Raw genomic sequence first — 27,513 nt, 5'->3', positions numbered from 1 at the left:
TGAACCCGTGAGTCGAGGAGGCACCGGGACGAGAATTATCGAGTCCGTGGAATTTTTAGCCCAAGACCCGCCGGGGCGGGGAATTGAACCCAGGTCCAGGACCGATCTCAGATTCCGGGTCTGCCGCCTCTAACCCCTGAGCCACACTTCTCCACAATTTTAGGAGCAGGAATATAATTTACCTTTAGCATATCAAATATTTAACTGATAAAAACGCCAGACAAGTTTTGATTCAGTTATAAAAGTGCAATTAAATCATCCACCAGCAATAACTATTTTTCCTGTAACTACAAAAGTTATTAGACTATTTGAGATTGTTGTATCTTGTAGTGCATGATTTGTGAGACAGTTAAAACGATATTAAACTGCTGGTAAATGGCTAATGATGTTAATGTCAGGATGTGGTTTTTCAGTGGAGGGAAAGGAACACTAGAGAATAAACCAGATCAGGATATGATAGAGAAAATGTGTGCTGAAAAAATGAGTACTGTAAAAGGATAGATAGAATGAAATGTGGGTATCTCTGAGAGAGAATCACAGCGTTGTGCAAATTACGGGGTCAGCGTACAGTATTTCCCGCCAGTGCTTCATTTGCCAGGGCCCTTGTCAGGAGGCAACTGCAGATTGCCCCACCCATTGCTCCCACTAGCGCTGACAATGACAGTACTGTTTCTACTAGCCACCACACTCATGCAAATATGACAATCTAGACTTTTAACATACATTAAAATATCTAATACATGCAGCCCAAGCTATTCCTGTAGTTTTGGGTGGCAGGTATTAGTAATTTCAATGTATATTTAATTCTTAAACAATAGATGTGCTCCTCAGAAAACAAGGCTAACATCGCCACCATGTGGCAGGCAGGCTGTCATAAGGACCTATGTTTACAATAAAGTGACAGTGCCAAGCACCGGTAACCACAAGCTGAAATTAACCACTGCCCTGCCAGTGTGAGTTTATGCATGGGCCCAGTTTCTGCATATTGATAGTTTCTCCTGGCAGAGGGGTAACTCTTTTTGAAAGGGTAACATATAAGCTTTAATATGCATTGCTCATACTGGACATGAATAGGCATTTACTCCGACAGGCAGACAGGTGCATGAACCATTCAAGCCAAAGCTGTCAATGAGTGTGCCAAATGAAGCACGTCTGTAGTGATGCAGCGCCACTGTCCACATACAGGACGTTTTACACAAATATATCATCATTGGATTTGTGCATTAGTTTATATGCATCACTGGACAGCTACGAACAAATGTTCTACGTAAGCTCTCTTACTCTCTTATTTTGCAGACAATCTTTCTCCCGTTACTCCCTCTTCATATGGAAATATCTACCACTTCATCTATTAGCGACCACTACTCTCTAATCTTTTAGAAAGGAACTAAAAATATTTTCCAACTCTCTATACTTCCAGAAACCGTGGGTTTTACCCTCCCTTCCCTCCATCAGCCCACCTCTTTCCAGCAGCGGCCGCTTCATTAAGGCGGAGGAGAGCTGCCCCTCCTGCCACCACCAGCAAATAAAATGATAATAAACGGGTTTTAAACCCCTGGACCCGACCCCGGAACGCAGACAAGTCTTGGGGGAGGGTACAGGGGACGACACTGCTGGTTGGAGGAGTGGTGGACACTCCCTTCACTATCAGGGCCGGACTGGGAACCACAACCGGCCCTGGCAAAGTGCTCGGCCAGCCCCCCCTTCCCACTCGGGGAGGTTGGAGGTGCAGGTTTTTGGCTGATTTTGCAGCAAAATCGGCCCGTAACAAAAACTGCCCCAGGGGCCCAAAACCGGCCCCCACCCATGCAGCGTACCGAGGGATTGCCCGGTGCCCACTATGGCCAGTCCGGCCCTGTTCACTATACATGAGGGTTTGGGCGGCCGTCTGAGGCCAGCCAAACTTCATGCACACTGAAGCTCTCTCCAGCACCAGCTGCGTTGCTGGGGCTGGAATGAGCAAGCACAGACTCCGAGTCTGCCTGTGAGCACAAGTTGCCCGCGCTCAGGTCACTCCTGATGCTGTTGTCATGCAGCGTCAAGACTGGCCACAGTGCATTCTGGGAGCCTGTGCCAAGAAGAAGCCTGGAGGAGCGTGATGTGGCAGCCGGCGGCGTTCAGATAAGTTTTATTTTTGTCCCCTTAGCCCTACCCACCTTCCTCCTCCCTCCTCCGGCCCCGCCTGGCCCACCCCGCCACTTTGGCAGGGGAGGGCCACTACTGCTTTTGTGTGTGCAACTTCAGTACCCTCTGTTAATGTCTAGCTGTATGTTTTTCTTAAATACAGCTTTGATGTGCATTAAATGTTATTCTGGTACAGTTCACAATATTTAAATTCTGCTATGTAAATATTATTGCATTCATATACGCGCATCTGTGGAGAGCCACAGGCACACACATGGTAAATGCTCTGCATTTTGCAGAGATAAGCCTTCACACACCTGCTGCTCTATACTGTCCACCATGTGCTGCTGCTCGGTCCATACTGTATCAATGCTGCAAGTCAATGAAAAAGATAAACGACATCATATTTGCAGATAATGGTTTTTCGGTCTAAATTACTTTGTTATACAAAGTAGTAAATTACTTTATTATAAAAGTCCACATATGCACTTGCTTCAGTTTCTCCCACTGTCTTCAGGTAGGGGGAGGCAAAGAGTAGGCAAACATTTATGAAATAACTTTTGTTTTCCAGGCCCAGTTCACATCGAAAAACCTTTGTGGTGGAACATGCACAGGCCAGGCATGGAAACAGTTATGTGCATGAAGCAACGTTTGTTTTAAGGCTCAACACAAAGCAGCTACTTAGCAAACAAACCGGATGCCTAAGAATTGTAATTCTTTTAAGAGCATGCCCTGAAGCACTTAATACCAATTAACTCCAAAACAACTTAATCATTATCCCAAGAAGCGTCATCGGATCAACTGGAGACTGGGATTAGGCTAAACATCAAGCAGTCTAAAAAGGAGCAAACACTTCCGGTGTAGTGACCAGTGCCTGCCCTTCCCCTTCTTGCTAGTTAGCATTTTGTTTTTAAACATTAGGGCTCCAAATCCGAATATAAGCATTGGCAAAGCCAATAGGTGTTGAGTATTTGAGATATTTTGGCTTTGCTGTGGTTTTTATCTATGTTGCAAATGGCTGAAAGTAATGTAAAAAAGTTGTGTGAAACAGACGGCACTGTCTACTTTTTAGCACTTTTTAAAAATGTTCAGTTATGCTGCACTGAAGCTACTGCTGCTGTACATTATTGCTAAAAAAATGCAAAGCCAATAGATCTAGGTGAGACCTATTGGCTTTGGCAATGCTTGGTATGGAATGTTGTATGTTAAGTTATAAGCATTGGTATAGTGTTTACAATGGCTGACGTGTTAATGTTATAGAATGGAGAATGCCCTTGCCAAGGTGTTAGTTTGTCCAGGTTAAGAAGCATTTTAGGACCATACAAAGACTGTGAAAATGTGCCACATAAATTTGCTGAATGTAACATAAGATGTGGGTAGACAGAAAAGTCCAATAGGTTACAACTTTTATTACAGTAATAATAATAATATTTATAACAATAATAATAATAAAGTAAGTTGTAGAGCGCATACATACTTCTAATGAAGTGGCCCAGTGCTAGGGTCTCACTCACCAAGGACCATGAACAATACAGCAGGCAAGTAAGGGGACACAATCAGGCTGACCTAAAAAGCCAGGTTTTAAAGATTTTTGTAGAGCAATCATTCGATTTGTTCCTGTCTGATTAGAAGAGGAAGAGAGTTCCACAACTTGTTAACCTCCAATGCAGGCTCTCTGTACATTGGTGATGCAAGCCAGCAAAGCCCCTGCAGATCGTAGGCTTAAAAAAAGGGGTGCAGGTAGTGAGGACCCTTATTCGTGAAGATCCTGTAGCAATAGCACAGGACCTTAAAGGAGAGCCTTTTCTTCAGAGGTAACTAGTGCAGTATTGAGGGTGTGGAGCCCATGGAAGCCCATCTAGGAAGATTCAGCAGCAGACGGGCTGCCGCAATCTGCACTTGTTGAAGTCTCATCAACCGAGACTGTGAGATTCCCAGCTACAAGACATCGCAGTAGTTCAGCCTGGATGTAACCAAAGCCTAGACTATTGTCTTCCTGGCAGCTTCTGACTGTCAAAAGTGAGCTCAGAATCTAAACAAATGCCCAAGTTCTTAATCTTAGGCTTAGGTGCAGGTAATGGACCAAGCAAGTTTGGCCACAAGGTGGAGGACCAGATCGAAGGCTGCTTGCCTAAGATACGGATCTCTTTTTTTCCAGCATTTAGTTTGAGAAAATTAAGCTCCATCCACTGGGCTGCCTCTGACAGACAAGCCCTTTACAGAGCAGCCATATTGACATCATTCTGTGACAGGGTGATGATCAGCTGCGTATCATTGGCATACAATGTGATGTTGAAATTATAATGCTCTATGATATAAGACATACAGAGATTGAATAGAGAAGGATTCAAGGAGGAGCCCTGGGGCTCCCCCTGCTGCAGCGGGAAAACCTGAGATTGAAAATGTTTTTGTGCCGCATGAAAGATGCGTTCTGCAAAAAAGAAGCGAGCCACTGTAAGGCCTTTTAACCGACACCACAGCTCCACCACAATTCATTAAGAGGTTGTAGGATACAGTGTTGAAGGCTGCACTGAGGTCCAGCAACAGCAGCGCTGCAGTGTCACCCCTGTCTACAAATTCCCGGATGGATTCACAGGCCAGCAATAATGCTGACTCTGTGCTATGAAAGGGGCATAAGTGGACTGAGTCCTATAAAGAAGCTCCTTCACCTCAATATAGGTCAATAGTTTATGGGTTTGCATATTTCTCTGCGACTTTGGAAAAAAAATGGAACCAGAGAAACAGGCCTATAAGTTTCAGGCTTGGTTGGGTCTAAAAGAGTCTTTTTAAGAGGTGGGAACACAGTGGCGTGCTTCCAGCACTGTGTAGATCAACGAGCCTGGGTAGTACTACTTCCATTCCTCGTTCCAGGACAGTGGGAGGTGCAGGGTTGAAAGGGGAGCCCAACTTACATGACACCAACAATGGGGACAGTTCCTCAGGTTCAATAGATTTAAATGCTTTAGGCTATGTGTTACTTTAGGTTACAAAAGAGCCAAAAGGGCACTCATCACTGCTTGTTTAGTAGTAAAATATAGCAATAATCAGTGTTCTTGTATCATTCAAATCATAACCCTAGTCCCTGAAAGGTAACTGCACTCCTGAATGCTTGTTCAATAGTAGAATTTAGCAATACCTGGTGTTCATTCGGTTTCCTAGAGCTTTTGGCCCCTGTGCCACTGCACAGGCTGCACCATTCAAATCATTGCACTAGTGCCTGCAAGGTAACTGCACTTGTGATTGCTTGTTTAGTGGTAAAATATAGTAATAATCAGTGTTCAGTGGGTTTTCTAGAGCTTTTGGGCCTTGTGCCACTGCACACGCTGCACCATTCAAATCATGACCATAGTCCCTGCAAGGTAATTGCTCTTGATTACTTGTTTAGTAGTAACACCCAGCAATAATCAATATTCAGTGGGTTTCCCAGAGCTTTAGGCCCGTGGCATTGCACCAGCAGCACCATTCAAATCTTTGCACTAGTGCCTGCAAGGTAACTGCACTTGTGATTGCTTGTTTAGTAGTAACATATAGCAATAATCAGTGTTCAGTGGGTTTCCTAAACTATTTGACCCCTGTGCCACGGCACCTGCTTAACCATTGAAATCATGAAACTATAGTTACAAACTACAAAGCCATTAGCAAGCCATGAGTGGAATGCATTCCCAGGTCAACTTTCTGAAACTTCCCAAGATGGCTTTCGCATAGCAGAGGCAGCTACCTAACCAGATCGAAAACTGGTCAATGTTTTTTGGAAACCGACTGGTTTGCAAGCGCGGCTTAATTCTGCATTGTCATTTGTGGACTAATGAGTCTCATTGCAAAATGCACATTTGCAAGGAGCTGAATAAGCTCTCTTCTTATTAATATTTATGAAGCAGGAAGGATTTTGTGAACAAATGCCTGTGCATGTAGGGATGAAGGCATGTGAGAGGCTGCAAACTTTCATCACTCAGTTCAAGTTCCCAGCACGTGAATATTTTTCATAAACATCAGCTTCTGTCCCTTACATGGACAGAAGCATTAAAAAAAAGAAATATATATATATAACTGAGTTTACTTAAGTTCAGAGAGAACGAGGGGGAACTGACAATCATGTCAGTCAACATGACGTCGGACCGCCCACCCCCTTCAGAGTCTGAAGGGAGTGGGCATTGCGGCGTCATGTTGACTGACATGCATTGTCAGAGTGAAGACCAGGGGCAGGCAGCAGCACAAGTGCCCATGACTGGTGAAGGTCTGAGAATTTTTCTGACCAATCAATCAATCTATCATTTGTAAAGTGCACTACTCACCCGTGAGGGTCTGAAGGCGCTGGGGCGGGGAACGCTGCTACTGCTCGAAAATCCAGGTCTTGAGGAGTTTTCTGAAGGTCAGCAGTTCTGCTGTAGGTGGATGGGGAGGGTGTTCCAGGTCATGGCTGCGAGGTGGGAGAATCTTCTGCCGCCGGAGGTCGCTCTTCGGAAGCTGGGGACTGTGGCGAGGTCGGCAGAGCGGAGCTGGCGGGTGGGGGTGTAGAAGCTGAGTGGTTTGTTGAGGTACATTGGTCCAGTGTTGTGGAGTGCCTTGTGTGCGTGGGTGAGGAACTTGAAGGTTATCCTCTTGTTGACCGGGTGCCAGTGCAGGTCTCTCAGGTGGGGTGTGATGTGGCTGTGGCAGGGAATGTCGAGGATCAGGCATGCAGAGGCGTTCTGGATGCGTTGGAGCCGTCTCAGGAGTTTGGCTGAGGCTACTGCATAGAGGGTGTTTCCGTAGTCCAACCTGCTGCTGATGAGGGCCTTGGTGACCGTTCTTATCGTTTCAGTGGGGATCCACTTGTAGGTCCTGCGGAGGGTGTTGAAGCAGGAGGAGGAGACGGCGTTCACCTGTTTAGTCATGGAGAGGGTGGAGGCGAGGTTGACCCCTAGGTTGCTTGCGTGGCCGGTGGGTGTTGGAGTGGTTCCCAGTGTGGTCGGCCACCAACAGTGGCCAGCTAGAAAGGGTGTATCTGAGGATGAGGACCTCTGGCTTGTCTGAGTTCCGCTGCAGTTGGCTGTTCCTCATCCATTTAGCGACGGCCTTCATTCCTTCGTGAAGGTTGGTTTTGATGTTGTGGGTGTCCTTGGTGAGGAGAGAATCAGCTGGGTGTCATCAGTGTAGGAGATGATGTTGAGGTCGTGCCGACGGGCGACGTGGGCGAGCGGTGCCATGTAGATGTTAAACAGAGTTGGGCTGAGGGATGAGCCCTGGGGTATGCTGCAGATGATCTTGGTGGCTTCGGAGCGGAAGGCGAATGCTCTGTGTTCTGCCGGGGAGAAAGGAGGTGGTCCAGTCCAGGCCTTCTCTTGGATCCCTGCGTGTGGAGGCATGTTCGTAGTGTGTGGTGGCAGACCGTGTCGAAGGCGGCTGACAGGTCCAGGAGGATGAGGGCCACTGTTTCTCCGTAGTCCAGCAGGGGCTTGATGTCATTGGTGGTGGCGATGAGGGCAGTCTCGGTGCTGTGGTTGCTGCGGTACCCGGACTTGGAAGGGAACAGGGTCCAGGATGTTGTTCTCCTCGAGGTAGCGGGTCAGTTGTTCATTGACGGTCTTCTCGATTACCTTTGCCGGGAACGGGAGCAGGGAGATGGGCCGGAAGTTCTTGAGGTCCTTGGGGCCCGCCTTGGGTTTCTTGAGTAAGGTGTTGATCTCGGCATGCTTCCAGCTCTCCCGAAAGGTTGCTGTCTTGAAGGAGGTGTTGATGACTTTCTGGAGATGGGGTGCGATCGATGTGCTCGCTTTGTTGAAGATGTGGTGTGGGCATGGGTCTGATAGAAATCCGGAGTGGATGGTGTTCATGATCTTGATGGGGTCGTTGTTGTTGATGTTGGTCCAGGAGAGCAGGCGGTTGGTGCGGATGGTGATCCTGGGGGCAGAGGTCTCAGTGGCTGTGGCATTGAAGCTGTCGTGGATGTCTGCGATCTTGCGGTGGAAGAAGGTGGCCATCGAATCACACAGGTCTTGCGAGGGTGGGACGTCATTGGTGTTGGAACTGGGGTTGGAGAGTTCTTTCACGATGTTGAAGAGCTCTTTGCTGTTGTGCGCGTTGTTGTATAGGAAGTTTTTGAAGGAGGCCCTTTTGGCGGATCTGATGAGGTCATGGTGTCTGCGGGTGGCATTCTTGTAGGCTGCGTGGCTGTCCGGTGTTCGTTCATGGAGCCAGATCTTCTCCAGCTTTCAGCAGGTTTGCTTGGAGGCCCGGAGGTCTTCAGTGAACCAGCTGGCTTTCTTGTTGGTGTGACTGTTGGAGGGTTTCTTGATTGGTGTGGATCTGGAAGTGCAGGTGTTTGGCCGTGCTGAGGGTGTTGCCATTGTTGGTAGAAACTCTGAGAGTGTTCCTGTGGATGATGGCGATTCCTGCCAGCCAGCCAGCCCAGTCATGTGCGTTAGTGTCTGCTCGGGCTGGCGGCTGCGCATTAGGAGAGCGAGGGTTGATCAAAGGCGCAACCCTCAGTCTCCTAATGGATAGGCGGGCGGCGAGTAACCCTGCTAATCCAATCCTGGCTCTGCAGGAGTAGGTCATTGATACCAAACATAACCAATTAGAATGAGGGTGTGAGGGGGGCTCTTTCATGCTCTCTCCTCTTTCCTTCTCAAATTGGTTGCAAAAGGAACCTTGGAAGCTGGAAAAACATTTCCTATGCACAAAGTGCCTTTTGCAACTCATTCTGAAGCGGTTGTTTCTGTGACTCGCAAAGTATCTTTTGAATGTTTTGATGCGTATGTTTGTTGTTGCACAACCTGTTAATCTGTGAACCGCATGAGTTCGTATATGAGGTCCCTATATTCTTGTAATGTATCTGCGTTGCAGGTCTGGTTTGAAGAAACAATTCAACTGCTACGTGTTTGTGAGAAAAAGTTGTTCTGCCACTACTACTAATAACATGGGTGCCAGTTCTGTTTGTCTGTGACAGATCTTTTCCTCACCAGTGTATAACGACTGAGTACTCCCAGCACAGTGCGTCAGGTTATGCGCCCGGTCTATTAATGAAACCTGCTGAGAGGAAAATCTGTCCGAGCCTATCGGTACGATTTAATAGAAGGGATGTACAAATATACAGGTCCCATAACAAAACTTCTCCAAGTGAAGCTAATATTTTTGCAGTGCTAAATAAATTCTGCCATGGATGATCCAAGTTCAGACTGTGTTACTAAAGATACATACTAATCTAGCTAGCAATATGCTTACACGCAAAATCCTTTTCAAACGTGGTTTTTTGCTGAACTTTTGCCTTGCATGCTTATTAGCTTGCAGAAATTACCTGCCTCCAAATGTTATGCTGTGCTTGGGAATGTCCCAATTATTTACCGGTGATCTTCATTGCTCTGTCCTATGGCTACAGTTCCTTATCTCAGTGATGAGTTGGCCCTCACTTCTGAGACTGGAAATCCTGACAATAAATTCTGATCATAAACGCGACGTGTCCCTGATTTGACGCTATAATGGCACCGCCAGCATTCGCGGAGCTACCTAAGTTACCATAGGTGGCCGGGTTAGTCCAGGGAGGATTGGTGCCATGTCACAACTAGGTTGAAAAAGAGGAGGACTTGGTGTGCAGGAAATACAGCTTATGTGATTTACATTGCATTGCCAAAGTTCAAGAATGATCTTTAAATTGGCACAGCTCAAACAGTTTCCACCAGCCACCTGAGATTCATTAACTAAGGCCAAAGGTTCTCCTTTCATATGGATATTAATAATAGAGTATGACTCTTGCACATGAAATATTTTAGCATTCATGGGGGCCTGAAAACCCTGTGTAAAAGCCCATCTCTAATTTCCTTATTACTGTAGAGCTGCAACGTCTCCAATCACCTGTAATAGCAGAATGAAGCAGCTGCTCAACTATAATAAGTGGTGAGTTGCAACATCATAAGACTTGCGGCCAGAGACAGCACCCCGGGTGAATGACAGGTCCCATGAGGTAAAACAGAGCTGCCTTTCCTTTTTCAAGATCTGATTTTTTTAAATTAACAGTGATTAGGAAAGGATATTGCAAGTCACTGCAGAGTTCAATAACATTATAAAAGAACTTTGCACTCGCCCTAGATTTTTAGGTTGAGCTTGAGCCAGCGCACAAGCGGTTCTCTGCGAAGAGCTGTGGTAGTTGAGTACGGACATAAATCTTCGCCCATTCCCCCTGCCCTTATTTTTCTTTGTCCTGTGTTTTTGGCCTCTGAAAATGCTGGCTTCTGATTCACTATGAGACTTGTTATTCCTTCCTTAGTAAAGCTATGTCGTCATTTTATCCTCCCATGGCTACTGACCCCTTTACTTGGTTGATATACGGGGCATGCACTATTTCTTTCGTGCACAGGTAGCATTGTGCCACTTTGTTCGTGCCATCTCCTCTCCTCCCCCGCCCGTCCCCCCATTGTCCATGCCTTCTCCCCCCTGCCCTCCCTACCGATGTCCGTGCCTTCTCCCCCGCCCTTCCGTTGCCCGTGACTAACTTAAATGCCACAGTCGGGATGAAATCACCATATTGCTAACCATTCCAAAGCACAATTGAATACCTCGCTGCACTTGAAATATCACCCCAAAACCATAAGGTACCATCAAAAGTATTGATAGGGCAAAAGTACACTAATTGTGCGGTCGGGGATGTGCTCGTCAGTGACTAGGCCTATAGCCCACAGAAAGAAAACACAAAAACCCACTAGGAGTCTGATAACTGTAAAAGAATACCCTTGATTGCAAAATGTGTGAAGGCTATTAGTAATTGTAAAGCCAGTATTCATTTTAAGCGTAAGGGAATGAGATGTTACAAACCACATAGTGGATTATCAAAGGCAGGACGTTTTGGGAATATGAATGGGTACCATGGCATGCGACCTTACAGAATGTTGCAATCTGGGAGTTTTAGTCCTGATTCTAATATTTTTCTCAGTCCCGCTAACCCTTTGTTTAGGAAACAGACAAAGCTGGGGGACCGGAGCATTTGACTCCAAAACCATCTAATTACAGGCGCTCACGGCTTCTGCACACCTACAGAAGTTTACAATTACACATTTAAGTGCACTTTCCTTCCCCCATCAGCCTGCCGTCTGAGGGCCTTGGTCAAGGTGCTCACAGCGTCTGGCAGCCTTTTGGATTGAAATTAGACAACATTCTGCCGAAAGTAGCACATAAAGGCTCAGCGTCCCTTCATTACCACCGAATGTTCCACCCCTCCCCTTTTCTAGCTTTCCCACGTTTTACATAAATACGCTCATTATAAGGACATTGAGAAGACAATGACACAAGGGTGGTCCAAACCACTCCGATCAGAATTGCGGGTGCATAGACTCTTACCCAAGCCCTCCCTTACCCTTGCTCATCACGCCGTAATAGTAGCAAGTATTCAAAACAGTACGCTATTGCTTAGTGATGTGGGGTTGATTCCGATCTCCTATCATTAAAAAGAAACAAGCATTTGCAATGCAATAGGTCTTGCATGTATGCGAGTTTAAGCTGTGGGCATTGTAAATGACACTGCCTTTTATTTACATTTTGTTTTTTAAAACATAAATTAAAGGCATTGTCATTTATAATGCTAACAGCTTAAACTCTTTCAAATGCGAGACCTATTACATTGCAAATGCTTGTCTACATGGTCATGAAATCCTGGATGGCTTGCAATAGCTTTATAATTTACAGCAGGGTGTACTTTACCTATATATAATTAGCAATAGTGTGTAGTTTGTTTACTAATACAGGTGCTTATTTGTGCCAAGCAATTTTTGCCGTAATTCACTTTTCGTATAGAATTTAACCAGATATAACTGAAATGGTACCAATTAGCCAATCTGTGACACGTAAGTGTGCAGATTTCATTTTGTATAAGTGCAAATTCACGTCTGTGAATGATAAGACACTCAAAGTGTTTTAAGCACACTTAAATTTCAGAAATTGGTGCAATTTCCGTCGTAGAAAAGTCTATTCAGAGAAATAGGTTACGGGAAATCCAAGACAAGAACCCCTGCAAACCGAATGTGAACATCTCCCAATTTTTTTCTTCCAGTTTACTTATTAAAGACTTGCTCCTCTCAAAGGAAAAAGCAAGTCTGGGTTGAAGGTGCAAATACAGATGGAACACTCCCAAATTTTGTGGGATTCAGAGTTAGGGCTTTCTCCAAAATGTGACTTATATTCCCCATTTGGGAAAAGTGCATTTGCAGCTTCAACTCTTTTTTGTTTGAGTTTTATTTGTCTGTGCAAAAATGTAGTCTTTTCATGTTTCTGTATATTGAAAACTTATCCCTAAGAAGCTCTGACAGTCGCAGTTTCTCAGGCGTAATTCTTTGAAAAATATAGGCAAGGCGGAAAGTTGAAGGAGTATTCCTACAAACGTAAACTGCAGACTATATATTCCAGATGTGACTTTTATGAATCCGGTCCAACAAGAACAAGCACTACCAAAAAGAATCCATCATCACTGATGAAAATGAAAAACTTAGCTAGCCGGCTGTTGCCTGAGTAATCAGATGCTCAATGCTAGCTATGTAATAATATCTGCTCAAACTTCTGGTGAGTGATTCTTCGCAGATGAATATTCTGAAAAGAGGAAATTAACCATCGAAATTAATTCAAATCAACCCAGAATACGTTAAGGAATCATGTGTTCCATTCGAAAGTTTTATGAAAAGATCAGACTAGAGTATACTGAATACGATGCAGATACATTGAATGTATTAACATAACTTAGTTCTTGTGCTCACTATAAATGTTTTGACATTTCTGCTGACTACTGAACACATTGCGTATGTTTATTGAATCATGATCATAAGTGGTGCATGGACTGACAAGAAGCTTGAGGCGAAGGATAATGGCAAGCTTTAGGACTAAAGCTCCAATCAGCAGCCACTCTCAAGTGATCTCAGTTCTTAACTGAGGTTCGGATGAAAGGTAAACTACAGAGGATGCCAGATTTCATTGTTAAGAGACTATATTAGACTGGAAAGATTGTCAGAGTTTCAGAAGATGTAGAATGTAGATGTTTCAAATGTGATTGTCCAGGATCACTAAGCCTTGCAATTGTTCAAGAATTCTGAACATTTTTCATCTGACAGATGTATCAGAATATCTGTTAGATAAAGGGAGACTGAATTCAAACATTGTTCTGCTTGCGTTCGGCGTCTGGCAGAGGACTGATGTTTCTAAATATAATGCTAGTGTATCATGATATGGTAGAGGGTTATCTTTTCAAAATCCACTCTTAATATGTCAAGAATAAGCAATTACCAATCTTCATATCATAAGGTCATGATGTGACCCAAACTTTCCAGGTAATGAAGGTTGGCGAGTGGCACATTACCTTAAAAATCGTGAAGCAGCATTGAATAGAACAATATATCTAGAATGCTAAGATCTGGGTGAAAAACCAAACAGATCTCTTTGATTTTGCCTTTTGGCGTTACTGACTTCTCTTAGACAAACAGCTATCTTATCCAGTACACATACTGACTCATGCTTGGTCATTAGAACCTTTATCACAGTTGCAGGTTGACATGTGGGTGTGGAGGCGGTGGGTTGTCTTGGGTTTGCCTAACTAAACTAACTAATAAAGGACTTTTCTCTTGAGACAGGTAAAAAGTCTTAATTTTTTTTTAAATATCTTGGCGGTGTGTTGGACTTGTAATAGAAGTAATTATTAAGTCCATAGACTGAACGGCACTAACTGCCTGTAATGAAGCTATTTATTATGACTGCTCTAAGTTTATTTAGCATAAAAGTTCATTTTTGTAAGTGGTGTGCTACATTTCTATTGTATCTATATTGTGTGCTATATTTCTTCATTTTATTTTGAGATATTAATACACAAAAAGAGTACGAGGTATACAGGTTGAAAGTAAGAACCAATTTTCGTTTGACTTGCCTATAAAATTCATTTTAGTTTGATCATAGAAAAAGGTAAACCCTTAGTGATGGATTTCTTTGACTGGCAACCCATGAAACACATTCTATTGATCCAGCTGATGTGAACATAGTTTGTTCATTGGCGTTTCACTCTCAGGGCCGAACTGGGAACCAAAACCGGCCCTGGCAAAGTGGTCGGGTTGTCCCACCCTCCCCTCCCCCTCTGGGGGGTTGTGGGTGCCGCCGAGCTCTTTGTCAGGGCCGGTTTTCGGCCGATTTTGTTACAGGGACGATTTTGCAGCTATGCTGCAAAAACGGTGGCAAAAACGGTGCTGTGCGAGGAGTCTGCTGGATCATAGGATGAAGAGAAATTAGTTAGAGAATAGCCAGGTTTTTAGAGATTTTCTAAAAGAGAGTAATTTTGGGCTATTTTTGATCTCTATCGGAAGCGAATTCCAAAGTTTCACTGTGCCCAGTACAAAGCTCCTTCCTCCCCAGCAAGCTTTCTTGTATGTAGGAGTCTGGAGGAGTTTATATTGGGCTGAGCATAGGTATCTGGTTGGCTGGTACCAGATGAGATATTTTTTCTGGAACGGGGGTCCGGTTCTGTGCAGAACTTTGTATGCTACACAGAGAGATTTGAAATCTGTCCTCTTTTTTACGGGGAACCAGTGGAGCTTTCTTAGGCCTTGTGTTATAGACTGTATTTTGGGTATATCCAGCAGCAGTCTGGCGGCTGCATTCTGTGCCCTCTGGAGTTTTAGCAAGTATTGTTTTTGGAGTCCTACGTATAAGGCGTTCACATAGTCGAGCCTAGCCATGGCTAGAGCCGTTACAAGAGTTTTTACCGCTCCACGAGGGATGAAGGTGCGCACTTTCCTGATTACTTTTAGTGTAAGAAAGACCAAAGAGGAAACCTTGCTGACTTGATGTTGAAAGGTAAGTTTGTCATCAAACATGAAGCCCAGGTTCCTCACCTTACTGACTGGGGCCGGAAATGATCCCATCCCGGGAGGCCACCAGTTTTTGCCCAAAAAGAGGTATCAGATCCTAGCAAAGGAACCTCGGTTTTGCTTCCTTTGAGCTTTAATCAATTTGCAGACATCCATTGGTCTACGTGAGCCATACATTGGCTAAAGCATTCAGCGTTTTCCTTCGTGTTCTTAGAAATGGACACTACTATTTGAGTGTTGTCCGCGTAGGAAACCAGAGAAAAGCCAAACTGCCTAATTATGTTAGCCAAGGGGGCCACATACAGATTAAATAGTGTAGGGCTCAACGAGGAGCCCTGTGGCACCCCACAAGGAAGCGTGAACCGTTCTGAACAGGAGTCGCCGATCTGAACAAATTGGAACCTATTGTTCAAATACGATTCAATCAGGCAAAGGTCAATATTCCTGACACCCGCCTCTTGGAGACTTTTTATAAGGATGTCATGTTTCACGGTGTCAAAAGCCGCCAATAGATCCAATAGGATCATGGCTGCCTTGGCACCAGTGTCCAATATTGCCCGGAGTTCCTCTGCTGCATTTACCAAGGCAGTCTCCGTGCTGTGACCCTGTCGGAAACCGTATTGTGAGAGATGTAACAAGTCTGCTGAGGCAACAAAAGAGGAAAGTTGGAAATGGAGGATTTTTTCCAAGACCTTGGGCAGGAAAGGGATCCTTATAGGTCTAAAGTTACTCGGGTCACTGGGGTCCAGATTGGTTTTTTTTTAACAAAGGGAGAATTGAAACAGTTTTCCACGCATCGGGAAAGATGCCTGAGCTGGTGATTTCTGATTGTGTCTCTAAATGGATCCGAAACACAAATGAAATAATTAGCATTTAAAGGAAACACATCCTATGGAGTCAGTGGTTAAATGCAAACCATTGTGGTTTATTAAAACATTTAAGGTGCAATACAGAAGGCAAAAATAATTGTTAATCAAAATGCATAGTAAATAATTAATTGGAATTAGCATAAGGCTCAATAAAATGCAGCTAGAAAATTACCTAAAGTCAAGGCAAAAATATTTGAAATTATGAGACAAACCAGCAAGGGTTCAATCTCTAGAGTCTAGGGGAAACCTGACTGGCTCAATTCCAAAATGGGCAATCTTTTATAGAAAAATTCACAATAGAAATCAATGGAAATCGCACAGTCAGTGTATGGTGAGCAAAGATAAACAAATCATAATACACAATTATACAACGTCACCTAATACCACCATACTTGCACTATCCCCTAACTGAATATTAATGTGCTCTAACCAAAACTAATGTCGTCAGATGTGGTAGCACAAATCTAGTTACATAAAATCTATTGAAATTTCATAAATGAATAGTTTACAGTATTACTGGCAGGAAGAGCCTTTAATCTTGCAAAAAGTCTCGCTTCATAGTTCGTTGAAAACGGCATGTCAATACAGAGCTTTACATAGTGTACCTTTTGGTTATGTGCGGAACCCACATCATGACTGTGATATCCAAAATTGGGCGTTTGGCCTAATTCAGGCCTAGTTTAGTGAAGCACAGGAGAATACAGTTTGTCAAGTGCAGTGTTTTCATTTTAATGCAGAAATGTTCATAATATTAAGCACACATTTTAATTGAATCAAAATCAACGTTTCCACTTTTCTTAGGCATGCTTGTGTGAAGAAAAGGGTGAAGAGAATATGTAGTTATACATATCCCACATACATACCATTCAGATGTGCCCTGCAGCATCTACTCAATCACGAGTCAATATTTTGTAGCACAGAGTTTGGCTAAGAAATACATCTTTGTATTCTGAAATGAAAAAGGCAGCTTGTCCTTACAGAAAATAGAGGGCTGAGAAAGCAATGAAGATGATCTTGATGAGTCACCATGGACGTAATTTAGGGGTCGCAGCTGCGACTCTTGTCCCTTGCTATTCCTGGTGCTGCCTTTGTGTCCCCTGGCCTCATAGGTAGGGCAAAATCAGCGGGTTTAAGGACGTCAGTTGGGACTCCACTCTTCTTCCTTTCTGTAATTTGTTTCATTTACACGAATAGTGAATAATATTAAACAATTCAAAATTTGATGGAATATGGACCCTCCCTGGCAGCTGAAGTAAGTAAAACAACGATTTAAAACATATGTTGTGTGCTTGCGGTCTCGTGAGTGCGGGTTTACGTGAAAGAGAGCGTATGTATGTCTCGATGTGAGTGTGTGTGTAAGCTTGTGTGTTTCAGTGAAAGTTAATGTCAAAGGGCCTGTGATGTCACTTCTGCTACCCCTGGCATTTTGGTGAATTGACATCCGTGTGAGACACCAAATAGTCCCATCATCATCAGAAGATGTGATTAGTACACTGAAGAACAAGTTATAAGCAGGAAGCCATAGAAAAAGGAGAGTAAATGAAATCAAAAGCACATATCACTTTGTGCACCCCCAAACAGAGTTTCTGGACAGTAGACCAAAGCTCCTCCAGGCAGCTGGTAGTTCCAGGATTTGGCAGATGGAAGTCCAAAATTGGAAAATACCTCCCAAACTTATGGTCCTATGTAAGTAGTGCACTGTCTAGAAAATCCAAATAATGTAACAGATTCAGTTGTGTCTGTGGATTTTGCAAAGCTCTTCGATAGTAAGTAACTCTGTCAATGCACGTCATTGTGTAACTCACAGTCCTATAAAGTGCACTGACACCTCTTTAGTTCAACAAACACTTTACTGGTGATACAGAGAATGAAAGGTACTCTTGTGTCTCTTATTGAGTGAGAGAAGTGTGGCTCAATGGTTAGAGTGGCAGACCCTGATGCAGAGGTCTGGCCGGGACCAGCGTTCAATTCCCCGCCTCTGTGGATCTTGGGCTCAAAAATTCCACGGACCTGATAATTCTCGCCTCGGTGCCTATTCCAATCATGGAGTCCCACTCTGGGCAATAAGTTGCTTAATCTCCACAACGGCCCCCACAACGCTGAGGATGCCTGGCCTCAACCTTGGGGGTGCCCAGGAGTGGACACCTCACAGGGAAAGCCAGGATGGGTTCCACAGCGGTATTCTACAAGCGCCTTGAGGCCCTTGCGGGTGAGTAGTGCGCTATACAAGTATCAATTTAGTGAAGTAAAACAATACAAATATATATTTTCTCTCTGCGTGTGAAGAACACATTCGAGAATGCAAGCAAACATTTTTTTATTATTTCAAAAACTGCAGTGCACTCGATTATATAAATAGAATCATCTGGAAAGCTGTTGCTGGAAATACTGCAGAATTAATGAAAGAGCTCGTTGTGCCGTCATATCAATGATAAATTTCAAAGCAGCTCAAATCTGCCGTGCAGTTCTTCTACATAGCTTGGTTTTTGGTACGCTTTTAAGCGAAGAGTGGGTGGGAGTCTACAAATACATTCTCGACAGAGATGAGAATGAAGCTTACGGAAAGGAAATGTTATCATTAACAAAATTAACTTTGACTTTCAGCATACACAGCCATACAATAGTTTTAAGGTCTGTGAAATATAGATATCGACCGTCACATCATAAAATGCACATGCCGACCTCCACAAATACAATCCACTCCCCCTTGGAGAAAACATTTTAATGTCAAGTTACTTGTACAATTCCCATTGCTATGTGTGGCTTCCATTTGAAGCTAAAAGCGCCAATAAGCGGACTGAAATCAGATTATTCACTGCTATGGAGAAGTGTGGCTCACTGGTTAGAGGAGGCAGACCTGGAAGCAGAGGTCAGCCCGGGACCAGGGTTCAATTCCCGGCTCGGCGGGGTCTTGAGTCCTAAAATGTCCATGGACTCGACAATTCTCGCTCCGGTGCCTACTCGATTCACAGGTTCACACTCTGCGACTCTGGGCAATAGCTTGCTTAATCTCCACAACGACCCCTCGTGGCGGGATGCCTGGCTTTCACCTTGCGGATACCCTGCCGGGGTATCTCACAAGGGAATACCAGGACGGGTTCCCTAAGCAAGTGCCTTGATGCCTTCGGGTGATACGTGCACTATATAAATCGCAATACATACATATGACATGGCAGTGGGAAGAACGTTTTCCACCACTCTGACGTCATAAGGGGGGGTCGCTCAATTCCTCTCCTCTAACTGGTGTATTCCCTATTAGTGTGGGTTTTTGCACAGAAGAGGTCCAAAACTGAGCTGGAATGACTCTCTGAGAAAGTGGGTTGGAGCAAAGAGCAGCACCGGTTGGGTGACAGGAGGCTAAGCATTATTTTTGGGCAGTGAAGGGAGGACTAACGAGAGGGTGGTGCGAGTACATGGTTGGACATCACATTCTTTTTTTCAATGGGGGCAGGAGGGCAAGGGTAAATGCAGGAAGGTGATGGGGTGGGTGACATGAGGCTAATTATTATTTTAATATTTGGGCAGGTGGTGAGAGAATTTAAAAGGGTGGTGGATGGGAGGGCCCCAGTCTTTTTCAACTTGGATGGGAGGAGGAAAGGTAACGGAAGAGAGCTGTGGTTTGCAGGCGGTCAGGTGTTATTTTTTCCCAAATTGGACAGGAGAGAGTGTAAATGCAGAGGTTGATGAAGTGTGTTTCGGGAAGCCAGGTATTATTATTTTTTATATATATAGGTGTGTATTAATGGTTATGCTGAGGGTGGTAGGCATGAAGGATGTCTAGTACCTTATTTAAAAAGAAATTGAGTCCTAGATCAGGGAATGGCCTGCGGGTGTTCAGCCAGAATACCAGGTTTGAAAAGAGGCAGGGAGCAGACACAAGTGAGGCCATATTGTGTACGGTCCCTTCATGACTTCTCTACCCATGCGGATCTGATGCCAGCTGGGGAGTTTAAAGTTGGGGGCATTCATAAAAATGGGTAACTTTGAATACAGGGGATGTTTTTCACCTCAGAGTTTTGAGTGACTTCATAGATTCGTCTCTCTATAATTCTATATAGAATTTAAAAAAGTGAATGTTACCTCTTGACAGTTTACTCAGAAAATGCAGTGCTTTGTCTAATTTTCACCAACATCTTGTCCTTTGTATAATAGCATTTTCAGGCAAGTTAGTTGAATGTCTCTTGGAATGAGCCTGAGGACAGACCCTCCCACATCATCTGAAGATTCACTGCTCAGTATTTCTATATAACGTGATGTTTGCAAACAGGAAGTAGTGCAGAGTACAAATACTGCAGTGTCAGTCTAGGGGCAGAGTGCCTGTCACAATATGCAGTTCTCAAAAGCTCGAAATGCTTCCTGTTTTACTGGGTGCACTGCAGGGGCGGCTCTAGGCTCATGGCGGCCCTCGGCAGGGTGCGTAGGTAGGGGGCCCCGGAGGAGGGTGTCTGGGCGGGGCGGAGCGCGGAGGCCAGTGAAGAGGGGGGCTCAGGGTGTTTGGAAGTGGAACAGAGCCGGAGGCCGCCAAATCCCTGCCAGGGGCCGCCACATAAATATGTATCCATCCTCAGAGGATTATTATATTAAGGATATATATTGGTGTGGTGGCCCCTGGGGTTTGGTGGCCCTGTACAGGTGCACAGCTTGCACATGCCTTAGTCCGCCCCACTGCGCAATAGAAAGAGATATACAGTTTAAAGCAACCTGTAACCTCAAGCTGCACCTAGACATTGGCAAGAGTCGGCAAAGTGAACTCACTCCAACACTGCTTTCTGTTCCAGCTGTTCTTCTTTCCTCCCAACGCATCATGTGACCCCATTTTAGGTCTGGCCTTTAGTTTCTCAGCAGGCTAATGTAATCTAAAAAAATGCTTCATTTTATTAATAATTTTGCAAATAGTAGGAGGATTTGGTTTAGCGTTCTTCGGGTATTAATAGTAAGAGTGTCAGAAACATTGTGCGCTACTGCACAGGAAAGTATACATGCAGTTGGGAATGAGTCATCTCTCTTTAGCTATGGCTTTTTTGGGAGTGTCAGTCTTTTTCTTGGATAAGCCCACAGGAAAGTAATGTAATTTGGTAACTACATTGTCACTTGTTTTGAGTGATGGCATTTTGCCTGTGCATGGCAGTACAGGTTTTCAGTTTGTGTGAATGCTTCAGCAGTAGCTGACTTCTTTTGTTCATCATGTGTTGTGGCAATGTTGGAGATTCAGTTATTTTGCAAGTTGTCCCTTCTGGAAGCAATTGTGTAATTGTGTATCCTATTGTGTTTTTTTTACCTATTTAGCATGTTTGAATTATTTTTTAACAACTATGCTTTTATATAAATGTAACATTTACCTGGTGTGTTCGCCCATATAGTTCAAGTTAAAGTTCAGTAATTTGTATAGCGCACTACTCACCCAGAGGGTCTCAAGGCGCTTGAGGGAGGGTGAGTGCATTACTTATCGAATAGCCAGGTTTTTAGTTGCTTTCTGAAGGAGAGGTGGTTCTGTTTAAGTCGGAGGTGAGTGGAGAGAGAATTCCAGGTTTTGGCCGCTAAGTAGGAGAAGGATCTTCCTCCCATGGTGGATCTGTGGATGCGCGGAATTGCGGCGAGGGCTAGGTTGGATGATCGTAGTTGGCGGGTGGGAGTGTAGAAGGACAGTCGTGTGTTGAGGCATTCGGGTCCTAGGTCGTAGAGGGCCTTGTGTGCGTGGGTGAGGAGACGGAACGTTATTCTCTTGTTAACGGGGGGCCAGTGGAGATCCTTCAGGTGACCGGAAATGTGAGCATGACGGGGGATGTCCAGTATGATTCTGGCTGAGGCGTTTTGGATGCGTTGGAGTTTTTTCTGTAGTTTGGCTGTGGTCCCGGCGTAAAGGGTATTTCCATAGTCTAGTCGGCTGGTGACCAATGCGTGGGTGACTGTCTTTCTTGTTTCAGTGGGGATCCAGCGGAAGATTTTTTTGATCATGCGTAGGATGTTGAAGCATGAAGAAGAGACGGCGTTGACTTGTCTGTTCATCGAGAGGGAGGAGTCTAGGATGAAGCCCAGGTTACGTGCGTGATCTGTAGGTATGGGTGCTGTGCCCAGTGCCGGTGGCCACCATGAGTCGTCCCAGGCAGAGGGGGATGATCCTAAGATGAGGACTTCCGTTTTGTCCGAGTTAAGTTTTAAGCGGCTGTTCTTCATCCATTCGGCTACTTCTTTCATTCCTTCGTGTAGATTGGTTTTGGCGGAGTTTGGGTCTTTGGTGAGGGAGAGGATCAGCTGGGTGTCATCTGCGTAGGAGATGATGTTGAGGTTGTGTTGGCGCGCGATGGATGTGAGGGGACTCATGTATACGTTGAAGAGGGTGGGGCGGAGTGAAGATCCTTGTGGTACACCACAGATGACATCGGTGGCCTCTGATTTGAATGGGGGGAGGCGGACTCTCTGGGTTCTTCCGACGAGGAACGAGATGATCCAATCCAAAGCTTTCCCTTGAATTCCTACGTTGTTGAGGCGTTGTATGAGTGTGCTATGACATACTGTGTCAAAGGTGGCGGAGAGGTCGAGTAGGATGAGGGCAACTGTTTCACCGTTGTCCAGTAGTGTTCGGATGTCGTCTGTAGCTGCGATGAGGGCGGTTTCGGTGCTGTGTTTGGCTCGGAAGCCGGACTGTGAAGGATCGAGGGAATTGTTGGATTCAAGGAAGGCGGCGAGCTGACTATTGACGGCTTTCTCAATGACTTTGGCAGGAAATGGGAGGAGTGAGATGGGGCGGTAGTTCTTAAGTTCAGAGGGGTCTGCTGTGGGTTTCTTCAGAAGGGCGCTGAGTTCGGCATGTTTCCAGCTTTCCGGGAAGGTAGCGGAGTTGAAGGAACAGTTGATGACATCGCGGAGATGGGGTGCGATAATAGAGTCTGCTTTGCTGAAGATGTGGTGGGGACATGGGTCGGTTGGCGATCCTGAGTGGATGGAGTTCATCAGGCGGATGGGGTCTTCAGTGGAGATTGGGTTCCAGGCGAAAAGGTTGTGAGGGTGCTGTTTTGGTTCGGTGGTGGGTGGAGTGGGCTGTTCATCGGACTGGTTTTCAAAGCTGTTATGTATGTCGGCGATTTTGTTGTGGAAGAAAGAGGATAAAGAGTCGCAGAGGTCTTGGGAGGGAGTGATGCAGTTGGTGCCGGCGGTGGGGTTGGTAAATTCTTTGACGATGTTAAATAGTTCCTTGCTGTTGTGGGCGTGGTTGTCGAGTTGATCCCTGAATGCTGATTTCTTGGTGGATCGGATCAATTGGTGGTGTTTGCGGGTGGCGTCCTTGAAGGTGGTCAGGTTGTCAGAGGTTGGGTTTTTTCTCCAGGTTTTCTCGAGGGTACGGCATAGCTTTTTGGATTTCTTAAGGTCATCGTTGAACCAGGGGGCCTTTTTGCTACCTTGTTTGATCTGATGGTTTTTCAAGGGTGCTAGTGCGTCAGCACTGTGGGTGATCCATTGTGTGAGTTTGGTGGCAGCTTGGTTTGGGTCCGATGATATGGTAGGAGGGTTATGGTTTAGCGATGTGAGGAGTTGGTCGGTGGTGATTTTGTTCCAGTTTCTTCGAGGAATGGGTTGTGGGGGTTGTGGGTCGTGGTCTTTTTGTAGCTGAAGTGAGCGCAGCTGTGGTCAGTCCAATGGAGAGCTGTGGTGTAATCGAAGGAGATGTGTTTGCTGGAGGTGAAGATAGGGTCGAGCGTGTGTCCGGCAAGGTGGGTGGGGGTGTCAACAAGTTGTTTGAGTCCGAGATTGGCCAGGTTGTCCAGAAGGGTGGTGGTGTTGCTGTCGTTTTTCTTTTCCAGGTGGAAGTTGAAGTCTCCCAGTAGAATGTAGTTCTCGGAGGTGAGGGCATGTGGGCTGATGAAATCGTGATGTCTTCGTTGAATTGTGTGCGGGTTCCTGGTGGTCTGTAGATGAGGGTGCCTCTAAGTGTGGTCCTGGGGTCGGTGTGGATCTGGAAGTGAAGGTGTTCGGCGGTCGCGAGGTTAACGTCGGAGCTGGTCGTGATTCGGATGGTGTTCTTATGGACGATGGCGATGCCTCCTACTCTTTGGTTGGTGCGATCTTTTCGGATGATCTTGTAAGCATCCGGGATGGTTATGGCGATGTCGGGCGCTGATGAGGCGTTCATCCAGGCTTCTGTAAGGAAGGCGACGTCCGGCGATGCAGTGTCGAGTAGGTCCCAGAGTTCAGTGGCGTGTCTGTGGACCGAGCGGGTGTTCAGCAAGATGCACTTCAGGCGGTTGGAGTTGGGGCTGTGTTTGGAGGTAGTGGGTTTGGTGTGGGTCCTGGTGCAGGCGAACTTGCAGGAGAGGCAGGTGAATGGACCATGAGTGTGTCCTGGGGCAGCTGCGCAGCATTGTGGTGTGCGTCCGGGGTTGAGGCCAAGGAGGGTAGCGGCGTCATATGTTATGCGGGTGGAGTGGGTTTTGCGAGGACCAGGGGGACTGGCGCTGGGCACGGTCCAGGCGCGGACGGGCGTAGACGGGCTTTCCTTTGGCGCACCTTCGGCGCGCATGGGGCGCGACCACAGCGCGTAACCGCTGCACGTCAGCTGTTCTGGCATAAGTGGATAGAGGGGGTGGGGCGGAGCGAGGGAGGGGCAGCTGGGAGGCGGGAGGCGGGCTGGAGGTGCTGGTTAAGGCACAACAAACAAAATGGTGGGGAAATCGAAACTGAGCCTGGGCGAGATTGGGGCACAGGGAGGAGAGGCGCTGAGGGCAGTGGCACCGGCACAAACAGAATATAAATATCGAATTACAAAGCCAAACACCAATACAACCTGAGCGCTAGCTGCAAATGCAAAATAAAATGACTGAAATGACACGAAGTGCACGTTTACAGAATGCAATTTAAAAAGACACAATGCAATTTAAAAAGACACAAAGTGCACGTTTTCAAAGCGGCACCAGTGGCAGGCAAAACAATGCGGCAATAGCAGGCAGGCGTATAGCGCTACGATACCAAATGCAAGCTGTGCTAAGCGCTATGGCAGTCGGGCATGGGGCAATGGGAGCGACCGCTTCCTTTGTACTTATCTGTTAATTAATGTTCTAAATTGGCTAACATTTAGAATCAATGACGTTGCAATATAAACTTAATCTGTGGAGAGCATAACACAAATATGAGTTATTTATTACCATACTATATACTGTACGGTTGCAGTTTCTCAGTGCTGTAAATAGGAGGTATGTTAAATACAGTTTTATTATCTGTGTTTCTGTTGCATATATTTGTAATATTTCATTGTGCTCTAAATAATTGCCACATTCACAGTTTTCTTTTGGTGTGAAAGATCTAAACAGTTAACTACTGGAACGTAAATGTTCAACTTCTAGACAATCGATGCCAGACCTACTGGCTTTGCCATTGCTTGTTCTTCTTTTGTGCAATTCCTCCCCTTTTTGTTCACCCCCCTCAACATTATTGTGTTTAGTAATATGAACTCCCTGGGTTTTCCTTGCACAGTTTTCTGCAATACCTAAGATAAGTCTTTTCATAGAATGAACAAAGATGAAAAATATATGCACAAAACACTGGTGTCAAGAAATGAATGCTTCAAAGTAATGAATGCAAAATAATTATTACATAAACCATTATTCAATGTTGCTCAAATAAAGTACCAAAATATATAATTGTAATATGCATTGTTCTTGTCTTCCAGGTATGGTTACAAAAATACGGCTACCTTCCACCAACTGATCCCCGGATGTCCGTGCTACGCACTGCAGAGACCATGCAATCAGCTATAGCTGCTATGCAGCATTTTTACGGCATCAACATTACAGGGAAAGTGGACAAAAACACAATTGAGTAAGGATTCCTTTTAAACTCACTTCCACATTTATGTTTGACTGCAGTCCAAAATTTTGAGAAGTAAACATAAGCTGACCTTGCGGTTTATATTATTTATTACTAAATGAGAAAAATGTAAGTACGACTAGCACTCAATATGTATATCCAATACCCCTAGGGTAGGGGGCGTAACACAGGCCCGTGCAGCCCCGACTGCGCTGTGTGGCCCCCAGCCTGAATGGGGCCCCTTAACTCTTCAGAGGCACACATTCAGCCTTTGGCCAATGAATATGTGTGAGGAATGGAAGACTGAGGGCCACCTCTTCACATTCTGCACTGGGGGCATCATTTTGCCTTACACCACTGCCCACGGGGTACTCATTCTGCATACCGTGCATGCTTGAAATTTAGATCCTTTTTAATTAAGAAGTCATAATGAATTGTGACTTTAATTGCTCTGTCTAAAAGTCTAATTGAAGCAAGCTCTTACTAGGGCCATAAATAGGGTGCAATCTTTCTCAGTTATTGATAAAGTTACGATGGTGCCAAACGCAGTTTAGAACATTAGTAAAATGGAATTAAATGTCTTAGTCCAAATGAAGTGCATTTCGAAAAGATTTTCAGTTGCCTACTAAGTACGTCTCTAGCGAGTTCTTGAACTTTTGCACCAATATGTCCACTAAATCTCAGTATATTATGTTTTGACTTGTAGTCCAATGCTCTCTCTGCAGGATATTGCCATGTCTTATCTGTGCTCCTAGACTAAATATCAAGCAACCTCAGCTCTGCCTGGGCACATATCCTGTAAAAGCTTCCCTCTGGGAGGTCAATCAGAAACAAGACCTCCTATAAAACTCAATATTTAGATTCACCCCTCCTATATTTCACAGCATTCACTAAATCCCAGACAGAGCACAAAACCATTACTACTCCTTCTTCTCTCCGCACTGACTATCCCACTTTCTCCCACAACCTTTTGCAACATTGCAAAGGTAGAGGAGTTGCCATTCTCTTAAAAACATTACTCAAGACAGCCCCAGTCCTTACACACACTTCTCTTTCGAAAGCCATCTATCCTCAATAATTGACCCTTTCAAGGCAAGCATTTTCGCCCTCTGTCACCCTCCAGGTAGCTTGGACTCTTTATTTGAAGAACTCAACGATGTTCTTGAAACAAAAGCACCCAACACTGTCCTCATAGTCATGGGAGACATTAACATAGACCTCAGCAATCAACTGCAACACACCTTGCCAATGTGGTTGCTTTCTGACCACTTACTACTCACTACTGCACCCTAACATAAACAAGACAAGCAGTTACTCTTGATACTGATCTCCAACCCATTGTCACATTCCCTAACCAACAATAAACCCTCTCCAAATGATCATGCCATCATTTGCTATTCAGTCAACACCCCTTCCCATCAAACCCCAACAATACGTCCTATTTGTGTACAAAAAAAAAAACACTGTACCACCTCTCTCCCTGCATTCATGGACAAATACAAAATGCAGTCCCTCCATTATTACAAAATACATAGTTTACAAAGTTCAGTCAGACCCTCCGTCACGATTTTGACTATAACTCTCCCAAAACAACTAGATCTCAACCTGGACCTTCACCTTTAAAAACAATAAGCCCTCAGCCGTGAATAACATCACATATCAATTTCACCAAAACACAAATGTGCACACGTCCCCATAAATGGTACAAGTACAGAAAAACGTTAAACCGTTACACATACAAATGAGCTTTTGCCCCACTTTCCACAGAATTTGACCATCATTAATCTGCCTACCTCCATCCTCATGACCTCTTTTCATCCTCTCCCCAAACACACATCAACAGCATTGTTGCACCTCCTAGAACAACTATCTGTATCCTCTGTCACCATCTCAGACTTTGCAATCTACTTCTCTTC

The 27,513-nt window shown here is 45.0% G+C and overlaps 1 protein-coding gene across 2 annotated transcripts in view; it reads left to right on the top strand.

Moving 5' to 3' along the window:
- Nucleotides 1–27,513, top strand: part of MMP16 (matrix metallopeptidase 16) — a 514,191-nt gene that overhangs the window by 221,684 nt on the left and 264,994 nt on the right. For both annotated transcript variants that reach the window (XM_086965967.1, XM_086965966.1), the window contains exon 2: nucleotides 25,461–25,609. In XM_086965967.1, coding sequence (XP_086822093.1) covers nucleotides 25,461–25,609 — 149 coding nt within the window. The remainder of the gene's footprint in view (nucleotides 1–25,460; nucleotides 25,610–27,513) is intronic.

Source organism: Lissotriton vulgaris, chromosome 4_1, assembly GCF_964263255.1.
Source record: "Lissotriton vulgaris chromosome 4_1, aLisVul1.2, whole genome shotgun sequence".
Taxonomy (NCBI): Eukaryota; Metazoa; Chordata; class Amphibia; order Caudata; family Salamandridae; genus Lissotriton; species Lissotriton vulgaris.
The sequence above is the reverse complement of the archived record's forward strand: the minus strand, read 5'-3'. Positions and strand labels throughout refer to the sequence as shown.